Source organism: Coturnix japonica, chromosome 2, assembly GCF_054131305.1.
Source record: "Coturnix japonica strain WE chromosome 2, WE-NBRP24, whole genome shotgun sequence".
NCBI classification, from domain to species: domain Eukaryota; kingdom Metazoa; phylum Chordata; class Aves; order Galliformes; family Phasianidae; genus Coturnix; species Coturnix japonica.
The window spans coordinates 25,820,375-25,840,043 of NC_140664.1; the positions used below are offsets into that span (position 1 = coordinate 25,820,375).

A 19,669-nucleotide genomic window follows, 5' to 3' on the forward strand; every position below is an offset into this window, starting at 1 on the left:
TAATAAAAAAGCTTTGTTAGGAAAATTACTAGGAAAGAACAGTGTTGACAAAAGATTATAACAGAACCTTCTCAGTTATAGGCAGCACCACTTAAATGTTTAGATGCATTAAATGCTTTGAAGTCTGGCATGAACCCAGAATACGAATTTTTGATAAAAACCTAAGGGATTTCAGTACTAGAAATCTTACAATTTTATTTTTTAAGTGAATTCCTTGTATTCATAACTGCAGAAAGGTGGAGATAGTACCTAATGCCCTTAAAACCTTTGACAGCTTCAGAGAAGAATCTCAGATCAGACTGAAACACAAAAATTCATCATTTTTTTTTCCTGAATGAGTTCCGAATGCAACTTAATATCACAGCTTGAAGCAAATAACACTACTTGCTGAAACTTCTGAAATTATTTCTACCAGTTGTGTTTATAAATTATGAAACCAGTCCATGTGTTGGTGAACATTTATATTTTTATATTTTAATTATTTTTATATTTTTATATTTTAATTATTTTTGTGGGCTCTTTAGTTGCCAGATCCTCCTGCTGCATCTGCATGGTAAGCAGGGATGCACAGCAGGATGGAATCTGTGGAGAGATGCAATCCCAGGGACTCCGTGCTACCTGCTGTAGACATTTTGAGGGTCTTTTCTTTAGACTAGGTTAGTCCAATGATGTGAACAACCATTAGCTGCTGAGCTCGATAGAAGTGCAACTAAAGGGTACCTCCCAGTTGTCTTTACCTCACAACTGAACCCGTTTGAGCTCTCTCAGCTTGCTCTGCAGTGTAGACCAAAGCTTGGTTAGCTGGGGTCCATTGATGATTCACTTCTGAATTGCTCTCCTGACCTCAAATTTGGTCAGATACACTCCGTATTTCTCCACTAAAGACAGAGGTCCTTCAGCTCACTTGCTCATAGGCTGAAGCTAAGAGACAACACTATGGCTGCCATTGGAAGTCAGCAGTTATCTACTGCTGGGAGAGGCAAGAACATTAGGGAAAACACAGTTAAAGCCACTCTGTCTGCTCTCATCTGTTGTCAAATAGCTATAAGGAATTTTTTACAGTTTTCACTGTAACATGAAAATCTCTGACTGATGGGCCATGGGCAATCTGGGTCAGATTTTGTTCCTTGGCAAAGCAGAGTCAGGACAGCTTGCCGTGTCACAGCAGAGACCATTATTCATAATCAAGACTATTTTTAACACATGAAAGCAGAGAGATGAGTGTAAATGTTACTTTAACATCAGATGAACACAAATCTGTCAATTTGTTTTCCCTTACTGAAACCAATCTATTCCTTGAGAATCTGTGAACCTGGAGGGAAGTCTGAATGGGCATTTTGCCCATGGCCAAAATGTGCAACCCATAGGATGGTTCAGCTCCATCGCCTTGCTGGGCACCCATGAGACTTCCTCCTGTAAGCTTCCTGAGATGAATTACAGTCACTAAGTGACATCCCACTCTTTTTAATTTATTTGGAAGAGAGCGTAAGAGTAAGAAATAAGATTCAACAAAGCATGGAATGCAAGGTACATAAGACCTGCTACAATCATCCTCTGCACTGATCTCTCAAAGGTGTTACTGAGAGAGCAGCTTTTTACAGATTTCACTTTGTGACTGCTCTCTTGGAAGTGCTAGAGTTTTTGGTTTGTCATGAAAAGCCACATCATTTTGTGAACAACAAAAGACACACTCTGTTGACCAGTAGTTTTATTTTCATAATTCATTTTAGTAATATTGTGCATACTTTTCTGTGAAATGAAATGGTGTTATGTAGCCATAATTGTAACTGATAAATACCAGAAGCAAGCCAAGATAGCCCTATCAAATTATTGTCTACCTGGAATGCATCTGATCCACATTTTGCTGTTCTCTTAATCACTGAAGATAAATTTTGATTCATCTCTATAGATTTAAAAGAAAACACACAGAAAAAAAAATGTTTAGTTGGTTTTATCCTTTTTGATTATAAACGGGGCCATTCTTGGTTGAACAGAATGAAGAAAAGAAATTGTGAATTACTGAGTTTTCTCTCTGAACACTGGCTCTAGCATTTCCTACAGTAAGTCCAGACAGAACTTGGACAGATTAATCTGCTTTTGTGGTAACTGAGAATTTTAAAAAGTAGTGTTAGGCATTCATTTCTGTAACCGTCACGGCCATTTTGAAATCATGAAAGGTATCTGGGCTCCAGTGGAAGCATGTGCAATTTTATTCTCTCCGAATAGAAAGCCTTTTAGAAAATAGATTAAAATGGTTTGGAGGAGAATCAAGTAATGCCATTCATAGAAGCACAGGATGGCAGTAGAGTCAGGGAGTCCGAGTTCTTCAAAACACAAGAACTGATGAGAATGACAGATCTGACCCTTCATACTACTATGGCTGTGTCAAACTGTACCAAACCATTAACCCTACCATCAAATTAAAGCCTGCAAATGATGGCCTTTTACAGCACAGTTCAGGTGGCAGAGCAGTATCTGGCTGGAAAACCCACCCACAGGAATACACAAGCAGCTGTTTGCTTATGCAGACTGCCCAATAATGCCTTCCTAGACTATTCCAGATGCTATGTCCATAGTTTTTACCTAGTGAGTGGGATTGGATTCAAATGTTCTTCACTTTCTGATGCCAGATGCTAAGATGTGAAGTTACTGCACTGTAAAATTTCTATGTGTGTAATTTTCTCTGGTAGAGCTATGAGAAAATCCATTTACTGAATCCTGATTGTGCTGTTCCTGAAATTCAGTTGAATCTCAGTGAACTTCTAGCAGGATTCAAAAAGAAATCCACAGATCTTTCCCTGGGGACAGAAGACCCCCCCCTCAGTATCTGCTTGCCTTTGCCATTTTCCCTGTTCTCCCACCCCATCCCCCTTCCCCAGTTTTCTTCCCATAGAGGTTCTTCTACAGGCAAGGATGTCAGCTACTAAAACAGACTTTGAGGAAAAAGGAGAGGATGAACAGCAAGGAATGAACTCACAGGCTACTGTGCTCTTAAGGCAGCGTAATTTGCTGCCAGTTAACTAAAAGCAGTTGTTTAATTTTTCATTGTACGTCTTTAGCTCTGCAGACAAATTCTTCAAATGATTTGGCAAGATGCTGATTTTTAAGATGCTGAAGTTTTGCCGAACTTATCTTGCCTTTGATAAGTTTGAAGTCGTAAGAGGCCACTGCACTCATAGATAGTTCTATTATTGCCTGAGTGTGAAATCCAGGTATGGACCAGTGGTTCACAATCCTTTAATACAGCCCCACTCAGTGATCATTCTACTATCTGCCATCTCCAGTATCCTCTGGAAGCATACAAGGCTATGGAAATTCAGACATAAGATGATGTAAAATGAAGAGATTCTCCTGAATCAGAATAGGTTTGAACTGCACTAGGAGAATCAACCCACCTTATCTGGCCTACATCACCTAGATGAGAACTGCTGTGGGTTTGGTTGCACACCTGCCCACTGGGAAAACAGCCTCTTCTGATGGTATTATAGCAATCTCTGCTCTGTCATGTCTTACAGAAAAATTAAATTCTGCTTTTCTTTTATGACTGCTGGTAAGAGTAGTAGTAATAATGCTAGTACATGTATCAGTCTGAGTTCTGATCCTGTCATTAATATTCTTGTTCTCAAGGAAAATCCCCAAGCTCTTACTTGGAGACTTAATGGATGATTTAAGGATCAAAACCTTAAGCTGTGGAATTTCTGATTGGCTGGATTTGCTTTGCATGACTTAATGCTCATGGTGTAACATATTTCATTTCCCTGAGAAAAGAGCTGCCACATACTCTCTTGCCAGCACATGAAGCCATTAAAATCCTTTACTTCTGAGAAAGGTCACATATAAAGTGGCTTAAAAAGTCAGATATTTCACTCCTGAATGTCTGCTAATATAGCTCTGAAGATCTTCCTTGTTAAGTGGCACAGAACCTACGGACAGCCCTGGCATGCAGACACCATGTACTGGGTGGAAGCACAATTTCAAGCTCTTGTATTGAGCACACCAATTTCCCCCAAAGAACCCTGCAGTCAAGGGCCAGACTATTGGAGATGCTGCTAGCATGCTGCTGAAGTCACGTCATTATTGTGTTGGAGAAGCATACAGAAGTCCAGCTAAGATATGCACCACTTTTGTACAAACATGCTATGCCAAACATCTTACAGTGTAAGTGAGAAAGTCAGACAGAGAGGACTGAGGGTGAAATAAGCCAGAGCTGACAAAAATGACCACAGGTCATGGACCCGGTCTGTAGGAAAGCTCCATGGAGAACCCAGATTCCTGACGTCAGGATGAGTGACTCTTCCATCGGTCCAGGCTCTCTGTTTGAGAATGTTTCAGATTATATGGGTGCTGGTGGGTAGAACAGCCTCTGAAGGAAGGATGCAAATCACATTTGATGAAACGGAGTGGTAATTGGTTAGTTAAGCAGCCTGCTATGATCTAACAACATAATCCCAAGGTATGAAATGCACTGTAGGTTCTATTTTAGCACAGTAAGACTGGATTAGTGGTGCAGGATGTGACAGAATTGGCTTCTAGCATTTGTTTTGAATCTCAGCCTTGGAACAGAAGCATGTATTCCATTTTTCACAGTGAACTCTTCAGAGACTTCCACTGACTCAATTTTGCATCACAGTGATCCTTATATGTAGTCTCAACAAACACTTCCTGGTTTGCATCACATTTCTGGTAACATTTGAATCTATTTTGTCTGGAGTCATGACATAATTCTAAGATATTGATCATACTATCACAATTGAATAAAGAGTTTTGCTATTGCTTCATTTCAAGTTGACATGGTAGATCTTTTCTGGATACATAATGACATTATTTCAATTATTTTATGGCATGCTCTCCTCCCGCTTCCCATATTTGAATTTGGATTACAGTTCTAAGACTCACATTGAACTTCTGGATAAAAGCAATTTTTAGCAGAATTATCCACAAGTTCTAGAATTAAGACATTGATACAACATCAAGCAAAGGAATGCAACATAGGCAGTTAAGAAAGAATGGATATAGAATCCAACTTTTTCTGTTTCCATGATTAAAGGAATCACAGCGGACGTGAATTGGAGCACCTCAGCGAAGCAAAAAGAGATGCATTACTACAGTTTCAGTTACCAGAAAGTCCATTCTTTGCTGTTTATCTGAGACTCAGATATTTGTAAGAACTAAAAGTCAGATCTGAAATGTGTTGCCGTTTTTATGTTTTTCATAGTAATTCATATATGGTTTGAAACCACAGTCCCCCTTCACGCACACCTTATGCCACTCCAAGGTGGCACAATCCCTAATGTCTTCCAATATTTTAAAGGTTGTTCTTTGAACTAACGAAGGCCAAAATAGTAGCCATAACTTAAGGCACAGAAAATGAGCTGTGAATTCAATTGGAAGGAGCATATATTAGTTTTAGGCAAAGAAAATACTGAGGGCAATCAGCTAAGTAGAGATTTGTGCTTTCGTTATAAGGGATAAACGCAATTATGATTTTCAGCTTGGTTGGACTCTTGATCTTTATATCCCAGTAATTAAATGTATTCCTTGCTTGCTGAGTCACTTCAGCGAGTGCAGAACATATTTTAATTATTTTCACACTATAATTAACAGGAGAATCCATTTTAGAGACAATGTGCTGCTGTGAGCGCTGGGAAAGGCACCCCTCAAAAAAAACCTAATCACATAACCTAGAAAACTCATTTTATAATGTCTGAAATAAACACGCAGGAGCACTCATTACTTAGCTTATATATACCTTATATAAATGCATTATACTTATTACAAACACCTTTTTTCAATTTTTTTTTTTTTTTTAAACCTAAGCTTATGGGTTGATTTTGAGCACTCTGCATGCATTTAATGTACTTAATCCAAAGCCAAACATGTGTAACTGCGTCTTTGTTCCACACAATCACTCCTATGAGCTGCTGTGACTACCGGCTAAATGTCGAAATGAAAATGACAATGAAAGGAGACAGTCTGAAAAATCCAATTTTCTTCTGAGTTCTGAGTGGAATTTTAATTCTGTGGGACATTTTAAAATAAGGATATCTCATCTATGTGAATAAAGGCATTTGTTTGCTTTCTGTACACAATTACAAATGGTAAATGTAAGTAGATTACTTAAAAATAAAGTGTTTCTATCTTTGCAGTAATACAACATACACATTATAATCATGTTAAATAAAAATGCATTTTAAATTTGAGTGTAGATGACTTTTAAATCTCTATATAAAACTGCCTGACATTAGAGTTCATATGTATAACTTGTAATTGTGGAGCTTTTTTACTTTGAAACCAAGCATGTAACAACCCTGTTGCAGATCCTCTGATGCTCTGATTTATGACTACCATGTGGCTTAAATCCCCTTTTTTCTAAAACTATTTATAATAATTTAAGAGGTCTCCTGATTAGGTGTATATGGGAGCAAGAGGTTGTATTTGTTTCATTATAGGATATTCCAAACAGCTGAATTTCTAGGTTTAGACAGATTTCATCCCTGAGTTAAGAAAGTCTCTCTATGTAGGAAGTACATCTAGGGTGTGTTTATCTTTGGGGAAATCTCTGGGTCTAAACATATTGTCTTCAGATTTTGAAGGTCTTTTACAGTACTGCACCGAGTAAGCACTAATAACATCAACTTCCTGATCTACCATATTGGTACAAAGCAGATTTTGTAAAATTTACTTGTTTTCATTTGGTGTTATCTCATAAGAAGAGGGCAGTGGGTTGACTGGAAAACAATCTTTTGGCAGATCCTCAAGCCTAGAAGACTTGAGGCTATTCCTAGACATTTCAGTGATCAGCATGCCCACTATACAAATCTGTTTTCATGGCATTTAAGAACATAGGATAATTTTCTTCTAGTCTTGAATGCAGCCCTAAAAAGACTACAAATGCCTAAATGGTATTTCAGATGTTCCAGTGAGTGGCTACATAAACCTATAACTGCTAGTGCTCAAAGATGAAGTCTTAAGCACTGAAACAGGAGTAGGTACTGGGCAACAACCCTTTTATTTTTATTTATTTTTTGGCCCTGAAAGTCTCATGTTGTTTAGTTGGCAGTGGGCTCTTAAGGGGTGATTGGCTAATTGCTTAGAACTAGAGGGATAATTCTTGAAATGACAGAGCCAGTTCCCCCAACTAGGTACTTCCAGATATCAGAAGAAGGAACAGCAGCCACAAAATGTGGCTTGGGATGTTAGTTGGTGATTATCCATGGAAGATTTCAGAAGTTGTCTAGATGAACTTGTGATGGTCCATCTTCATGTAGCAATATAGGGTAGATGACCTCTAGATGTCCCTACAATCAGATTTTCAGATCCCAAAGTAACCTCATCTCCTGTTCCTGTGGGAAGCAAGGCTTGCTACCAGCTCCTTCCTTCACTGGTCTCCATCCTACCTCCTTGCCAAAGAACCAAATGGTTTCTTTTTACCATATTGCTATGGTAGTACAAGAGAGAGAATTCAGCCCATTCAGCTACTGGACTTTAGGTGCAGTCTTCATCACTTCTCCAGTCATCCTGCCTCTTTGTGAAATGCAGTGGTTCAAGTACCCTTTCAGGTCTGCAAGCAATAAACCATACAGAACAGATGGAGGTAAAAAATAGGATACGTAAAAGAAGATAAATACCACCACTGTAACTATTTATTTGTTTATTGGCTTTGCATCAGTAGGGGGGATTTTGTATGGTTTTTGGAATCTAAGTCATCATTTCATTTATAGAACTATTGCAAGTAAAATAACAGTTTGTGTTCAGAGAATATTAACTTATCACAAAAAATCCAGGGTCTCTGCAAGTTCTGTTATTACTTAGAACTACTAAATCATATTAGAACGAGAGTGTGTGAATATAAATGTGTGTATTTTAACCAGAACATGCCACAGTTTAAAACATTTATTAAGGTCAAGCATAAACCCAAATCCAGACCACATGATAAATCTAGAAGATTTGTTGTGGAGTCTCCTTCTATGGAGATATCTGAGACCCTTCTGGACCTGTGCAACCTATTGACGCCTATTGTAGGGTACCAGCTTTAGCAGGGAGGTTGTACTTGAAGTTCTCTTGAGGTCCCTTCCAACCCCTGTGACTCTGTGATTCCATGATTTGATTGGACATGCTTTGCCTTTCTTAGTAGAACGAACTTGTTAGTGCTTTGTCAACCAATGAAGTGACTCCTGTGAACTGATGGATGAAATCTTCAGTAACGTTGGCTCCTGCTAGGTGACAAGCATTTCCTAATTTGTCCCATCCTTTCTTTGTCTAAGGAAAAATCCATGCTATGCATGTGCATGACAGTAAAGCCCAATTGCTGAGCTGCAGAATTTATCAGTAAGTCTCTGTAAGCTTATCTACAACACACAGTCTGTGAATAGTGACATTCTACTGTCAGGAACTTGTCCTAACTCCCAATAAAAAGAATTAAAATAGTTAGAAGTTACTGTCACTCCTGAGCTTCAGCTGATTAATGCTATATTTCACTGTCAATCAGAACAACTGTGGATGGAATCCCAGACTTTTTGCAAGTCAACTGAAAAGCTCTCTTCGACTTTGAGTGGGGAACAATCCAACAAATGCTTTCTCAGGGGCTGAGATGATTTTTTTTTTGAGCTATATGCAAAATGCCTGTTCTTCTGTGGCTTTCAGATATTTTTCTGCATGACTAAACTATCTATGCACCTATTATTACTAATGAACTGATATATATTTCCACTATCATATCCTGGCATGCCCTTAGGCCTATATACAAATATTGGATTGCCTAAATTAAGAAAATAATTATACCACTCAGCAGCATATTACTAAAGTTTATCATTTGGGCATAGATTATAAATATTGTTGATTACTTTAATCAGAGAATGTGTAAAATGAGTGATAATTAAAAAAAGAATGACAACTTCTTCTTTGTAACCGTGCTGATGGTGCAAACAAGTTGATATATTATTCAGAATTCATTAAACTGTCAGAGAGAGCAATTGTTGGTGGGATATTTTTGATACAATTAACACAATTAAAAAAAAAGAGGAAGCAGTGGTTAGAGGAAGCCACCTGTGTAAGAAGGAGCTTTGCTCCGATTTGCATAATATGCAAAATATGCATAATATCTGCAAACATGCAGATTTTGAAGATGTAAAATATATGCACAAATGTATAAACTACAACATCTTATGTAGATTTTAATAATGTGACTGTTCTGAATTAAGTATTTTATGATCCATTATAGTTTTTCATAGTTTTCTACTTTTACACCATTTTTCAATTAATTGATCATTTTTTCCTGTTTTGAAATATCACCGAAGTTATAATTATCTAGATGTCATTTGTTGTGTCAGTCTATTTATCTTTTTGTACCTGTCTGCCTGCCTACCTGCCTGTCTGGGTCTATTTACCTGCAGTTCTTCTCTGCAGCTATATCAAATCCATCAGTATTTGATCCCTGTCAGGATGCACTACTGATATTTGTGGTCTCTGATGGGGGTGCCTGGCTTATTGAGAATAAGGAGACTTGCTGGCAGTACCTACATTTTCATTACACTGTGTGCCACCACATCCCATCATCAACACTGTTGTTAAAGGCAAGGCAAAACTTCTTCCATGTTTTTCAGCTTGCTCTTTGTAACAGCCTTTCCAAGCTTCCAGGGCTGGCCTGCTCATCATGTATTTCAGTGCATCTGAAAACTAACTGGAGCTTATAATGTCCTGATTTTTCTCTTTTGCTGTGTAATCAAATTCCTTTTCCTGTATTAAAAAGTCTCTTTTCCTGTATAATCCAATTCTCCTTTATTAGTGTGGTTGGCTCTTATATGGCTATTCAAAATAATGAAGGAGATGCTTCCTTCCTAAGCTGCTTCTGGAGATTTAAAAGGAAGAAAAAAGGGTTCATCAGACATAAATCAACGTGGGGTCTATTGTTGCAGATTTGCACCTGTTTAGGACATAATTCTAGCAAGATCAGTATTCCTGATCTTTGCACATCTTATCTACTCAAATGCATGGCATATGCATCATAGTGAGTGCTATTTCCCATCCACTGCCACTTTCTTAGTTCACTTGCAGGAGAAAGCATAGGAGATCTCATTCCACCATCATGTGGATAAATTACAATGATTTGTCCAGCAGTTTTGTTGACTGGAGGGCTGCCTGCTGCTGAATTTGGGTAAAATTTTTAGCAAAAATCGTTTCACCATTTCAGGGAAGATGACTGCAGAAAAATAGAGAGCTTGCCTATGGCAAACTGGACAAATACTGCATTTGTTTGAAAGCCTCTAGACTCTGTGCCAGGAAATCATTCTTTCCTTGAAAAATCTGCCCAGGCCTGGCAATGGAATAACTCATTGAAATATCTGTTTTCAGGCTTCACTCAGGACTAGGAGAGACATGTCCAAAAATGTACAGCCAAATTCTCTAAAGACGCTTTGTTCTGGACATGTCTGAATTCACATGGGCTGAGAATGATGCTTCAAACACTGTTCCTCCTGCTTGCTGTGGGCCAGAGAAGTGCTGAAAATTGGGAAAAGAAAACAACTATTCTGTGGTGTCAGCTCCTCTGTGTCTGTCCCTCAGAGGCATAGAGGTTTATTGGAGAGCCACTAAAGTCTATGTGAAGGGAAGAAAACTGAATCTGCCTGGTAGAAGAAGTGGCCAATAGCAGATAAATGAAAACGGAAATAAAAATAAAATATGTTTTAAAAGATTAAGTCTGTTAAGGGATGGAATAATTGAAAAAGGACCCAAAATGGTAACTGGATAAATAGGTTGAGTTTGAAAAAAAAAAAAAAGGAATTAAGGAGATGGAGTAGAAATCAGTGGGTGGGAGGGATAGAACAGATGGGAAGCTGCAATTTGAATGGCAGAATGTTCAGAAGGAAGTTCAGTGTTGGAAAATCAAATATAGAAGTCTTCCTGACTGCCAGCTCAAACTTTCCTCTGAAGTATAAATGGCACTGAAAGACTATGGGAGTATTAGAACATCAGCTCAGGGACAGACTGAGGTTGATGTGATCTAGTATTCTGTTTCCAGTAAACTCTTCCTTAATTTTTGCTTTTTTCCAGGAAATTATACCCATGTTGCTACATAAAAATGTATCAAAGTAATTCTTTAAGCTCTGTGTTGCAGATTGTTTCTGTTTGCTTCCCTAAATATCCTAAGTTTTATGCTATGTTTCAGTGTTTATTCTCATTATTGCGAATTTTATCCTCCCTGACTGCACTGATCACATCTCTTATGCAGAAGAAATCAGGATACCAGAAGAGCTGAGACTGCAGAATAACACTGGTGACCCACACCAAGTGACAATTACAACTTTTCAGTGAACATGAAAATACCTCTGCCATATTTAATGCTGTCTTTAAGACCTTCCACCACTAGAAGGTAGAAGTCTTTTCACCATTACACTTCTTGATGATTCACTTCAAAAAACTGTGAATACACTTCAGAAGGGAATAACTTGAATCCTCCATTTCTTGTAAGCAATCATTATAGACAGTCTACTTACAAAATAATCATGTTTAGCACTACAACGTTGTTTTCCCATCAGTGAGTTATTTGCCTCAAGGACAATATTTTATTAATAAATGTTAAACTTTTATTTTTTTAAGCCATAATGAGAATAGGGATCTTTTCTATCTACAATGTATATTATTGAAAGCTGCCTGCCTGGAATCTTGACAGTGTCAAGATAAGATGTAGGTCAATTTTTTTTTGGTGAATCTTTGACCTTGATGTAGTCTCTATAGCTTTTGAGATGAAAAATAATAACCCTAACAATTTTAGACACATGGGGAATCTTGCCAGGGAAATCACATTAGTCACTGTCAGAATGGAAACCAGAGAACATGAGAAAACCAAGGCGAAAATAGTCACTGATGTTTTCAAAAACAATACGAAGGTCAGAAGTTACAGTGACATAGTCACACTGTGGTTGGTGAATATATTTAAACGTAAGAAAAATTAAATATTAAAAAATAGCATAGCTTAAAGTAAAATATACCCTAGCTGAACTTGAATTTGTAGTCATTTGTAGTCATTCTGTGCTAATGGATATAAAATAATCACATTTCCTTGAGAAATTCCATAAGGAATCGTAAGAAGCACTAGCAGCTCAGAAAGCTAATTTATCTTTAGACAGAAAGTTGCTTCATTTCCTGACCTAACTGATAAGGTTTTCTACAAATTCAGTAACAGGAGAGCATTGTTGCACCTTTCTATACATTATGGAATAATTTCGCAACACAGTGCTGAAATAATATAAAGCTATATATATATAAAGCTATGCCTGTGTTAATGAAGAGAAACTCAAATCATAAAAAAGAGCAAGGGATAAATCCAGTAGAGGAGATGGATGTCTATACTGACATTTAAGAAAAAAACCAGGCTTAAATCTCAACAAAAATAGAGGATTTAACCTGAAGGTTCCTAATTTTCACCCAAAGAGAATCAAGTTTTGTTTTCAGCTCCTGCAACTGTTCCTTTTCTTAGTCCAGTAGCTGCAGTGTGCACCATCCAACAGTAGTTCCATAAGCCAGGACTTCCCAGGTACTCAGTGGGGCTCATTTTCCACCTATATGCCTTCATGTCCTCTCTCCAGTGTGAAGCTGCTCCCATGGGTAAGAGGACACAGCTCAGCTCTGACACTCTCCTGGGAGCCACACAAGGACTAGGGTCACCATATCCCAGTGCCACAACTGGAAGTCAACCACTTACTTAGGGCCAAAGGGGATGCACTCATTGCCACCTCTCCTTCTTCCTGCTGTGATGGAGAAGTCCCCAGTGATTGATTTTGTGTACTAGAATGAGTGCATAAATAATGAGTTTTTTCATGAATAACTTGGATTACACAACTACACCTATGAAAAATAATGTTTCTAAACGCGTTGATCAGTAACTAATGTTTTATGCAGATGTTCTACATCAGATTAACTGTACATCCTGCAAGCTTAAATTCACTTCATTTGTTAAATTATGTATTATCAGGAAAGGAAAACATAGTAAGTGGAGGAAAAGTGAAAGAACTGAAGAGCAGCTTTGTATGCTGGCTGCTGCTCAGACACAGTGTGTCTTGAATGTTATCTCCCAGGAAAAATCATTTCTGCACTGGGCCTTTCTTCTGTTTGAAAATGCAGGTCTGTGGAGACTGAGGACTCAAAAATTTTTAGTTTCTTAGTTTTTAATAGTGGTGGGCCACTATAGTAATGCCTAGAGTAATTACTTTATTACTAGAGTAATATCTAGAGTAACAAACATTGCCTTCTTGGCAGCCATGGGTGAAGTAAAACTGCATTCTGCGGCAGCACACTGACCCATTTCCAAGTGAGATCAATAGTATCTTTAAACATACAAAAACCAGCAGTAGATCAGGGTGCTTCCGTGGAAATCACTGACTGCATACCTTATGAAAAATAGTGAATACTGGCCATTCCTCTGAATTATCGGTCAGATTTCTGTATTCCCATGGGCTCAGCCCTGACTGTGCTAAAACCATTGTCTGAACTCCACTGAAACCAAGGAGACAAGACTTGTAGAATTGTTTCATCTACCATCCAATTTATGGGTACTGCTGAGGAAATTTCTCTACAAGGTACAGCAGTAGTTTTGATTTATAAAATAAAGTTGTCTGGACAACTAACACTGGATCTCTGAAGGCAGGGTAAGTGATCACTGCTGGTATGTGACACGATATTCACTCTTCCTCAAAGAATTGTGCAGAACTAATGGTAGTTCCAGGATAAAAATAAATAATAAAAATTGAGGCCTGGTATTGCAAGTTGAAAGACAAAGGTAGTTGAGACATGCAAAGCCTTTGGGAAACATGTTCGAAAAGAAAAAAGTCACGTTGGAGGATTTCATTTCCAGCTGAGTTGTTGCCTACTGGTCAGAACAGAGGATTATCAATTGGTGACCAACCAAGATGCCACTTAGCATTCAACTTTCTTTCAGAGAGATGATTTTCCAGCTATCTCAATTATTTGCAGTGGCACCATTTTAGGATGCCTTGTTTAAGGCACAGGGCTTAAATAAGCCTAGGGCTTGGTTTTTTCTTTTTTTTTTCAGGGGCATTGTATATCTCTTGTTTCTTTTGACTATGTGCTTCTAAGGCAGTTGAATTAGATGTGCATGAAAATGCTCCATAGGTTAAGTACTGCCCAGACCTACCTGCCATGAGAACCCTCTGATCTCTGCTCTTCAGCCTACATGATAATGCTTACTTCTCAAAGGAGGCTCTTAGGAGAATTAATCTCTTAATTTTTGAGCAGTCTTTGAAGGCTAAAATGTCACCTAAGTGTATTGCTGAATATGACCATCCAGTCCCTCTGCTATAATAAGTCTTTTAATTAGTGGTATTAATTTGAAAATGGAGAATTCTTTTCTGAAGAAATGAATATAAATGTCACCTGGGAAAAATCTAACCATGCCATTAGATTACATGCATAATTATGGTAAAAAAAATGCGTGCAAAGTGCAATCTAGAGAAATGTGCTATTGTAGTGCAAATACCAAGGAAATGAAAAAAGATTCCAAGCTGAATTAATTAATTAAGAGAAAACCTGAGAAAAATCAATATGAATAGATTATAAGAATACATTATTAAACAGAGAAGTGTTTAGCTAGATAGAGCTTGCATTAGGACAAGAGAAGATGGATGTAGAGGCAAGAGGATACTTTGGGACTGTTCAAGCTGCGGATTTTTATTTCCTCTTCACATTATGGGATGTCTTCCATGAGGTGATGGAATAGATGACACTCTGTTCTCCTAACTCAGCATTTCACAGGATAAATAAAGGACTGCTGTGAAGCAATATAAGCTCTTAAGCACATGGACTGTTAGTGAGATTATTAGTGCCTGAATTTTCAATAGCAGGAAGAGCAATCTACTCTTTTTAAAAAAAAAAACACAGGCAAATGATGTAAATAAGTGTTAACCTTGAGTTCTCATGTGAACTGTACTGGCTAGCAAATTTACATTAGCATAACAATGATCAAATGAATGATCAACAGATTAATTGAAGGGTTTCTTCTGTGAGACCCTGATAAAATTTGGAATGATGATTTCTCAGTCAAGTCACATTTCTGTCAATATTAGGAGACAACAAACTCTTTTCTGAATCTCATCTACGTTCATTCTTATTTTAAAGTAATTTTGTTACTCTATTCAAATATGTAAATTTCTAACAATTAGTACACTGATGACTTGTGTCCATTTATTTACAAAAGAGGAAGAAAACAGGTTAAAACCTTCACTGAAAGCCTGCACAATATGGAAGGAAGCATGTTTAGTCTGAATGCAGCCTGGCACTTGGCCATATGTTGTTTAAGTTGAAGCTTGTCATTGCTACTGATGTCCAGACGACTACTCATGTGCAATTATTAAAGATAAAGCAATTGTTTAAGAGTACTGGCAGGTCAGGGCAAAATGCATAACTCTTTGTGGTAAAAAGCCAACTTATTAAAATAATTGAACCAGTCAAAATCAACAACCATACATATATTTATGACTTTGTATGTATGTTTACATACCAGATACAATATTGTGGTACTCCATTAATAGACAAACTGAGCAGCGACAGTGTATCCATCAAGCTAAGTATTTATATCTGAGCTTGTAACTAAATCACAAAGGATAAAAGAACCCTACTCTGAAGCGCCTTTACAATGGTTTAATCAGACTCACTGCGAGGCAACATGGGGCTGCCTAAATATTTATACTGCCATAAATTCCACCCATTTGTAACCTCAAAGACTTCCTGACTATCTCAAAATAGTCTGAATTAAAACACTGCTTTTGCACATTATTCACTCATGTCCTGTGTGTTTCTGTTAGACCAGTTGCTATAAAAAAAGCTAGGACCATAGACAGGACCATGATTTTCTGTACGGTAATTGCATGAACATGTTCTCAGAACAAGTATTCTTTACATTAAACACAGCAAGAAAACAGTGGAATAATATTTTCAGATGCATTTTCTTTTTGTTCGAGTGGCATCACTGCCTGCTCCACCCTCACACTGCCATGTACGTGCTCTAAGATGGATTATACAACCATGTACACGGCCTATCAGGTCTGTAGTGACTCCACCCAAAAAATCAGCTGATTTAATGTTCTAAAATGCACCACTTGTGCACTATCCAAATAACCCAAGTTTTATTTGGAAGAAGGAGTCAAGAGGAGAGTGCCATTTAAAAGCTGCCACATTTTCTGCAGTCACATTATATGCGCTTTGTTTTAATCAAGACATGCAAATATGCACATGCATGTATGTACCTGGTGTGCATTACTCCTACATTGTGTAAACTAAACAGAAAGAACTTCATGAGCATTCAGGGTACAACAAGCCCCAGAATTTCTTGTAGCTGTTGAAAATCCCATGTAAGTCAATGGAGTTATCCATGAAATAGAATCTTAAAACAAAATTCCAAACACCTAATAATGATTTTTATGGCAAAAGATAAACACAGATTGTCAAGGTATGTATTTAGCACCTGACTAAGCTGAGTTATGTGAAGAGTTCTGTTCAATGCCACTGGGGCTGTTCACATTCTCAAACCCAGACACCTGCTTAAGTGTCTTGCTGGAGCAGGGCCAGAAACATAATGGTGGGCCAACTTAAGTTGATTAGAAATGTTCTGTTGGCTCCGATGATAGCAGTGCCTCATCTTTATTGCCACTTTGCAAAATACGGTGCTTAATAGGGGAAAAATAATCAGGCACTGTGTAGGTCTCTTAGTGGTCTGTTGGGTAATGCTTGGGTACAGAACAAATGCAGCTTATTTAGCAGAAAATGGAAGCATGTCCGACTGAGAAAACACCTACTCTTCCACAATACAATAAAATTTCTTCTGTTGAATACAGCCTCAAAACAGAGATGAAATGGTTTATTGTTGTATGTTGCCTACATTCAAAATCTCCCTGAAGATAACTACAGTAAAGAAGAATGAAGTTTAAAGAAATGGTGAAAAGAAGCTTTTATCTTTGTGAGTTTTAAAGAGGGAAGATGATTTTACTAACATTCACTTCATTTTTAATTGATCACTGTTGTGTTTAGTACTTTCAGAAACCTGAGCTAGGTAGTTATATTGCTTTTAATTGCTTTTCTAAGCTGCTCATTAGCCAGGTATTAATTGGCAAAGTGGAGCGATACGCCAACCAGTCTCTGGGCAAATCCAATGATTTCCACCATGTCTCTTGCTGCAGAAACCTCGGTATTTGTGCTCTGAGAGATCATTAATCAAAGGCTGACGAGCCTTTTCTTTCCCACTGACAGCACTCCTAGCAGGGCCTTCTGCAGCGATACATCTCTGGCAGACGACAAATTATCAATACCGATTACCAGATTGCTGCAGCGGGGAGGGGAGGGCGTGCTCACACTGCAGGGCTGGCCACAATCCACAGCCCTTGTCTCCCCCCGCTATTCGGGCATCCAGCTGTCTCCTGCCCTGTCCCCAGGGGTTCAATGGCCAGGCTAAAACGCCTCCCATCCGTACTGATTATTCCTCGGGAGAGGAATCATCAGTGTTCAGAGAAATAAATGCAAAATGCATCACATACAGTGCCAGGAGAGCTCAGTGCAACTTCATGCACCGTAACTGAGAGTGGCGACAGTGCACAGAGTGGGAATCTGAATGGAATTTGTTTCTTCGGAATAGATGGTGTTGGAGCTCTCCATCATCGTTTCATGTGATTTGTGTGTGCACGACTTTAATGGTGAATGACTGTGAAAACTTCACTGCGTCAAACATAGGTTCTGCCTCATTTCAAAGATGCACAACCCACCCACCACCCCCCCAAAGAAGAAAAAGAAAAAAGAAAAAAAGAAAAATGAAAAAAAAAAAGAAAATAGAACCCCAACTTAGTGTTGGGGATCGGATGCTTCCAGCAGCCGTTTCTCCCACACCCTTTGGTTTCGTATCTCCCACACCCTCACTGCGCCTCACCGCTCCCCACCCACTCCCTAGTCGCCCTCAGACAAAGGGGCAGGGGCCGGGCTGCCCACCTCCCCCCCCCCTGCCTCCAACCCCGGGGGTGCCCCGACGAGCACCCGTCGGTCAGAGCGGGGCTAGTGCCGAGGGTCCCCGCACCTCCAATGCGGGGAGCGGGGCTGCGAGGCGGCAGGGCGCGGCTCCATCTGAAGCGGGTGGGCAGGGAGGGGCTGCTGGTCTTGCAGCTTCCAAACGCGAGCGAACAGCAGAGCCCCCAGGGAGAGAAAAGCAGGGTGGGACCCGCTAGAAAACAGCCATCGACGGTGCAGTGACCTACTTCCCCCTCCCCGTTCTCTCCCCCCCCCCCACTCCGCCCCCGACAGACTGCAGGTGCGGACTCCTTCCCTTCGCCCCCCCGCAGTCCCCGGCGTTGGGCTGGGCGCGGCCGGCCCGCAGTGCGCTCCGCAGCCGCCGCCCCCCGCACCGCACCGCACCGCACCCCCGCTCCGCGGTGCCTTCCCCGGATCCCCCTCGCCACGAGGCGTGGTTCAGAAATAAAGGGCATCTCTGCGCCCGCCGACGGGGCTGCGGAGCATTGGGGGCATCTCTGCGGTGGGGACAACTTTTCCGTTCGTTTTCTCTCTTTTAAATATATATCTACTTTAATGTATATATTAATATTATGTACGTTTTCGGTGCCGTAAGATACACCAATCTTTGAAATAATAAAAACCGTTTTGAAAATAAGGCTGTGCTCACATTGCCAACCTCACCCATCAGAAAATATTTTATCTTGTCTCAGGACGCTGAAAGAACCCTGCGGTCCCACCCTCCTCCCCATCCCCCAACTTTTTTTCCCCCCCTTTTTTCTTTCTTTTTTCTTTATCATCATCTTTTTTAATTATTATTATTATTTTAATCCATCAAATAAATAAAAATTACGCTTAGCGTTGTCTTGATTTTTCTAAACTTTGGAGCCACCGAGAAGAGCCTGCAGAGCAGGGAGTGGTGCTAGAAAATAGTGGCGGTGGCATTGGAAGGAAAAGAGACGTATTTTCTTACCCATTGCTGTTTTAGCCATGGTGGGGTGTGCAGGCGCTCAGAGGTGCTGAAGGCAAAGGGGTCCAGCTACAGCAGTGCAGAGAGAGAGAGAAGACTGAATAAGGCACTGAGTCAGCAGAGTGGGGCCGTGCAAGAGAAGGAGAAAGAGGCAGGAGCCCATGAATAATTATCACTCCTCTACCCAAGCAGATTGGCTCTAGAGGTCCCCTGACATGACTCCTCCAGAGCCAGAATCTCCGGGCATTAAATATTGATCCACCAATGGTGCTGGAGTACAAAGTGCCAGAATGCAGTTTGAAATGAAAATCAGTCCTTGAATGCCTCTCCCCCCTCGGTCTGGCTTCAGTAGTACATTCCATGTCAAATGTTTTATGTCTTACATGAAAAAAGCCTATTGGTGTTGAAGGCTCTGCTGTTGCTACCTGTAAAACATGCAGAAATGCATTTTAGCACATTTTATTCCAAAGCTGTGACAAAAATAAATAAATAAATAAATAAAGAGGACAAATTGAAAGGATTTTCTCAACCATTTCAATAGGACAGCTGCCCAGGTTACTTTCTCTTCTGCATCCTGTTTCCTACTAGTACATGCAGATACCATTTACTTTTATGCTGCATGTTTATTTTAGAAACCCCAGAGTTAACCCAGGACGACTCACGTTGTGCCAAAACATGGGGAACAACATCTGGATCTGC

At 39.4% G+C, this 19,669-nt stretch overlaps 1 protein-coding gene across 1 annotated transcript in view; it reads right to left on the reverse strand.

The window, feature by feature from the left end:
* Positions 1–19,089, reverse strand: part of STMN2 (stathmin 2) — a 32,854-nt gene extending 13,765 nt beyond the window's left edge. Inside the window, exon 1 of the mRNA XM_015855890.3 lies at positions 18,974–19,089. Within this exon, the coding sequence (XP_015711376.1) occupies positions 18,974–18,992 (19 nt within the window). The 5' untranslated portion in view covers positions 18,993–19,089. The remainder of the gene's footprint in view (positions 1–18,973) is intronic.
* Positions 19,090–19,669: the final 580 nt, after the last annotated feature.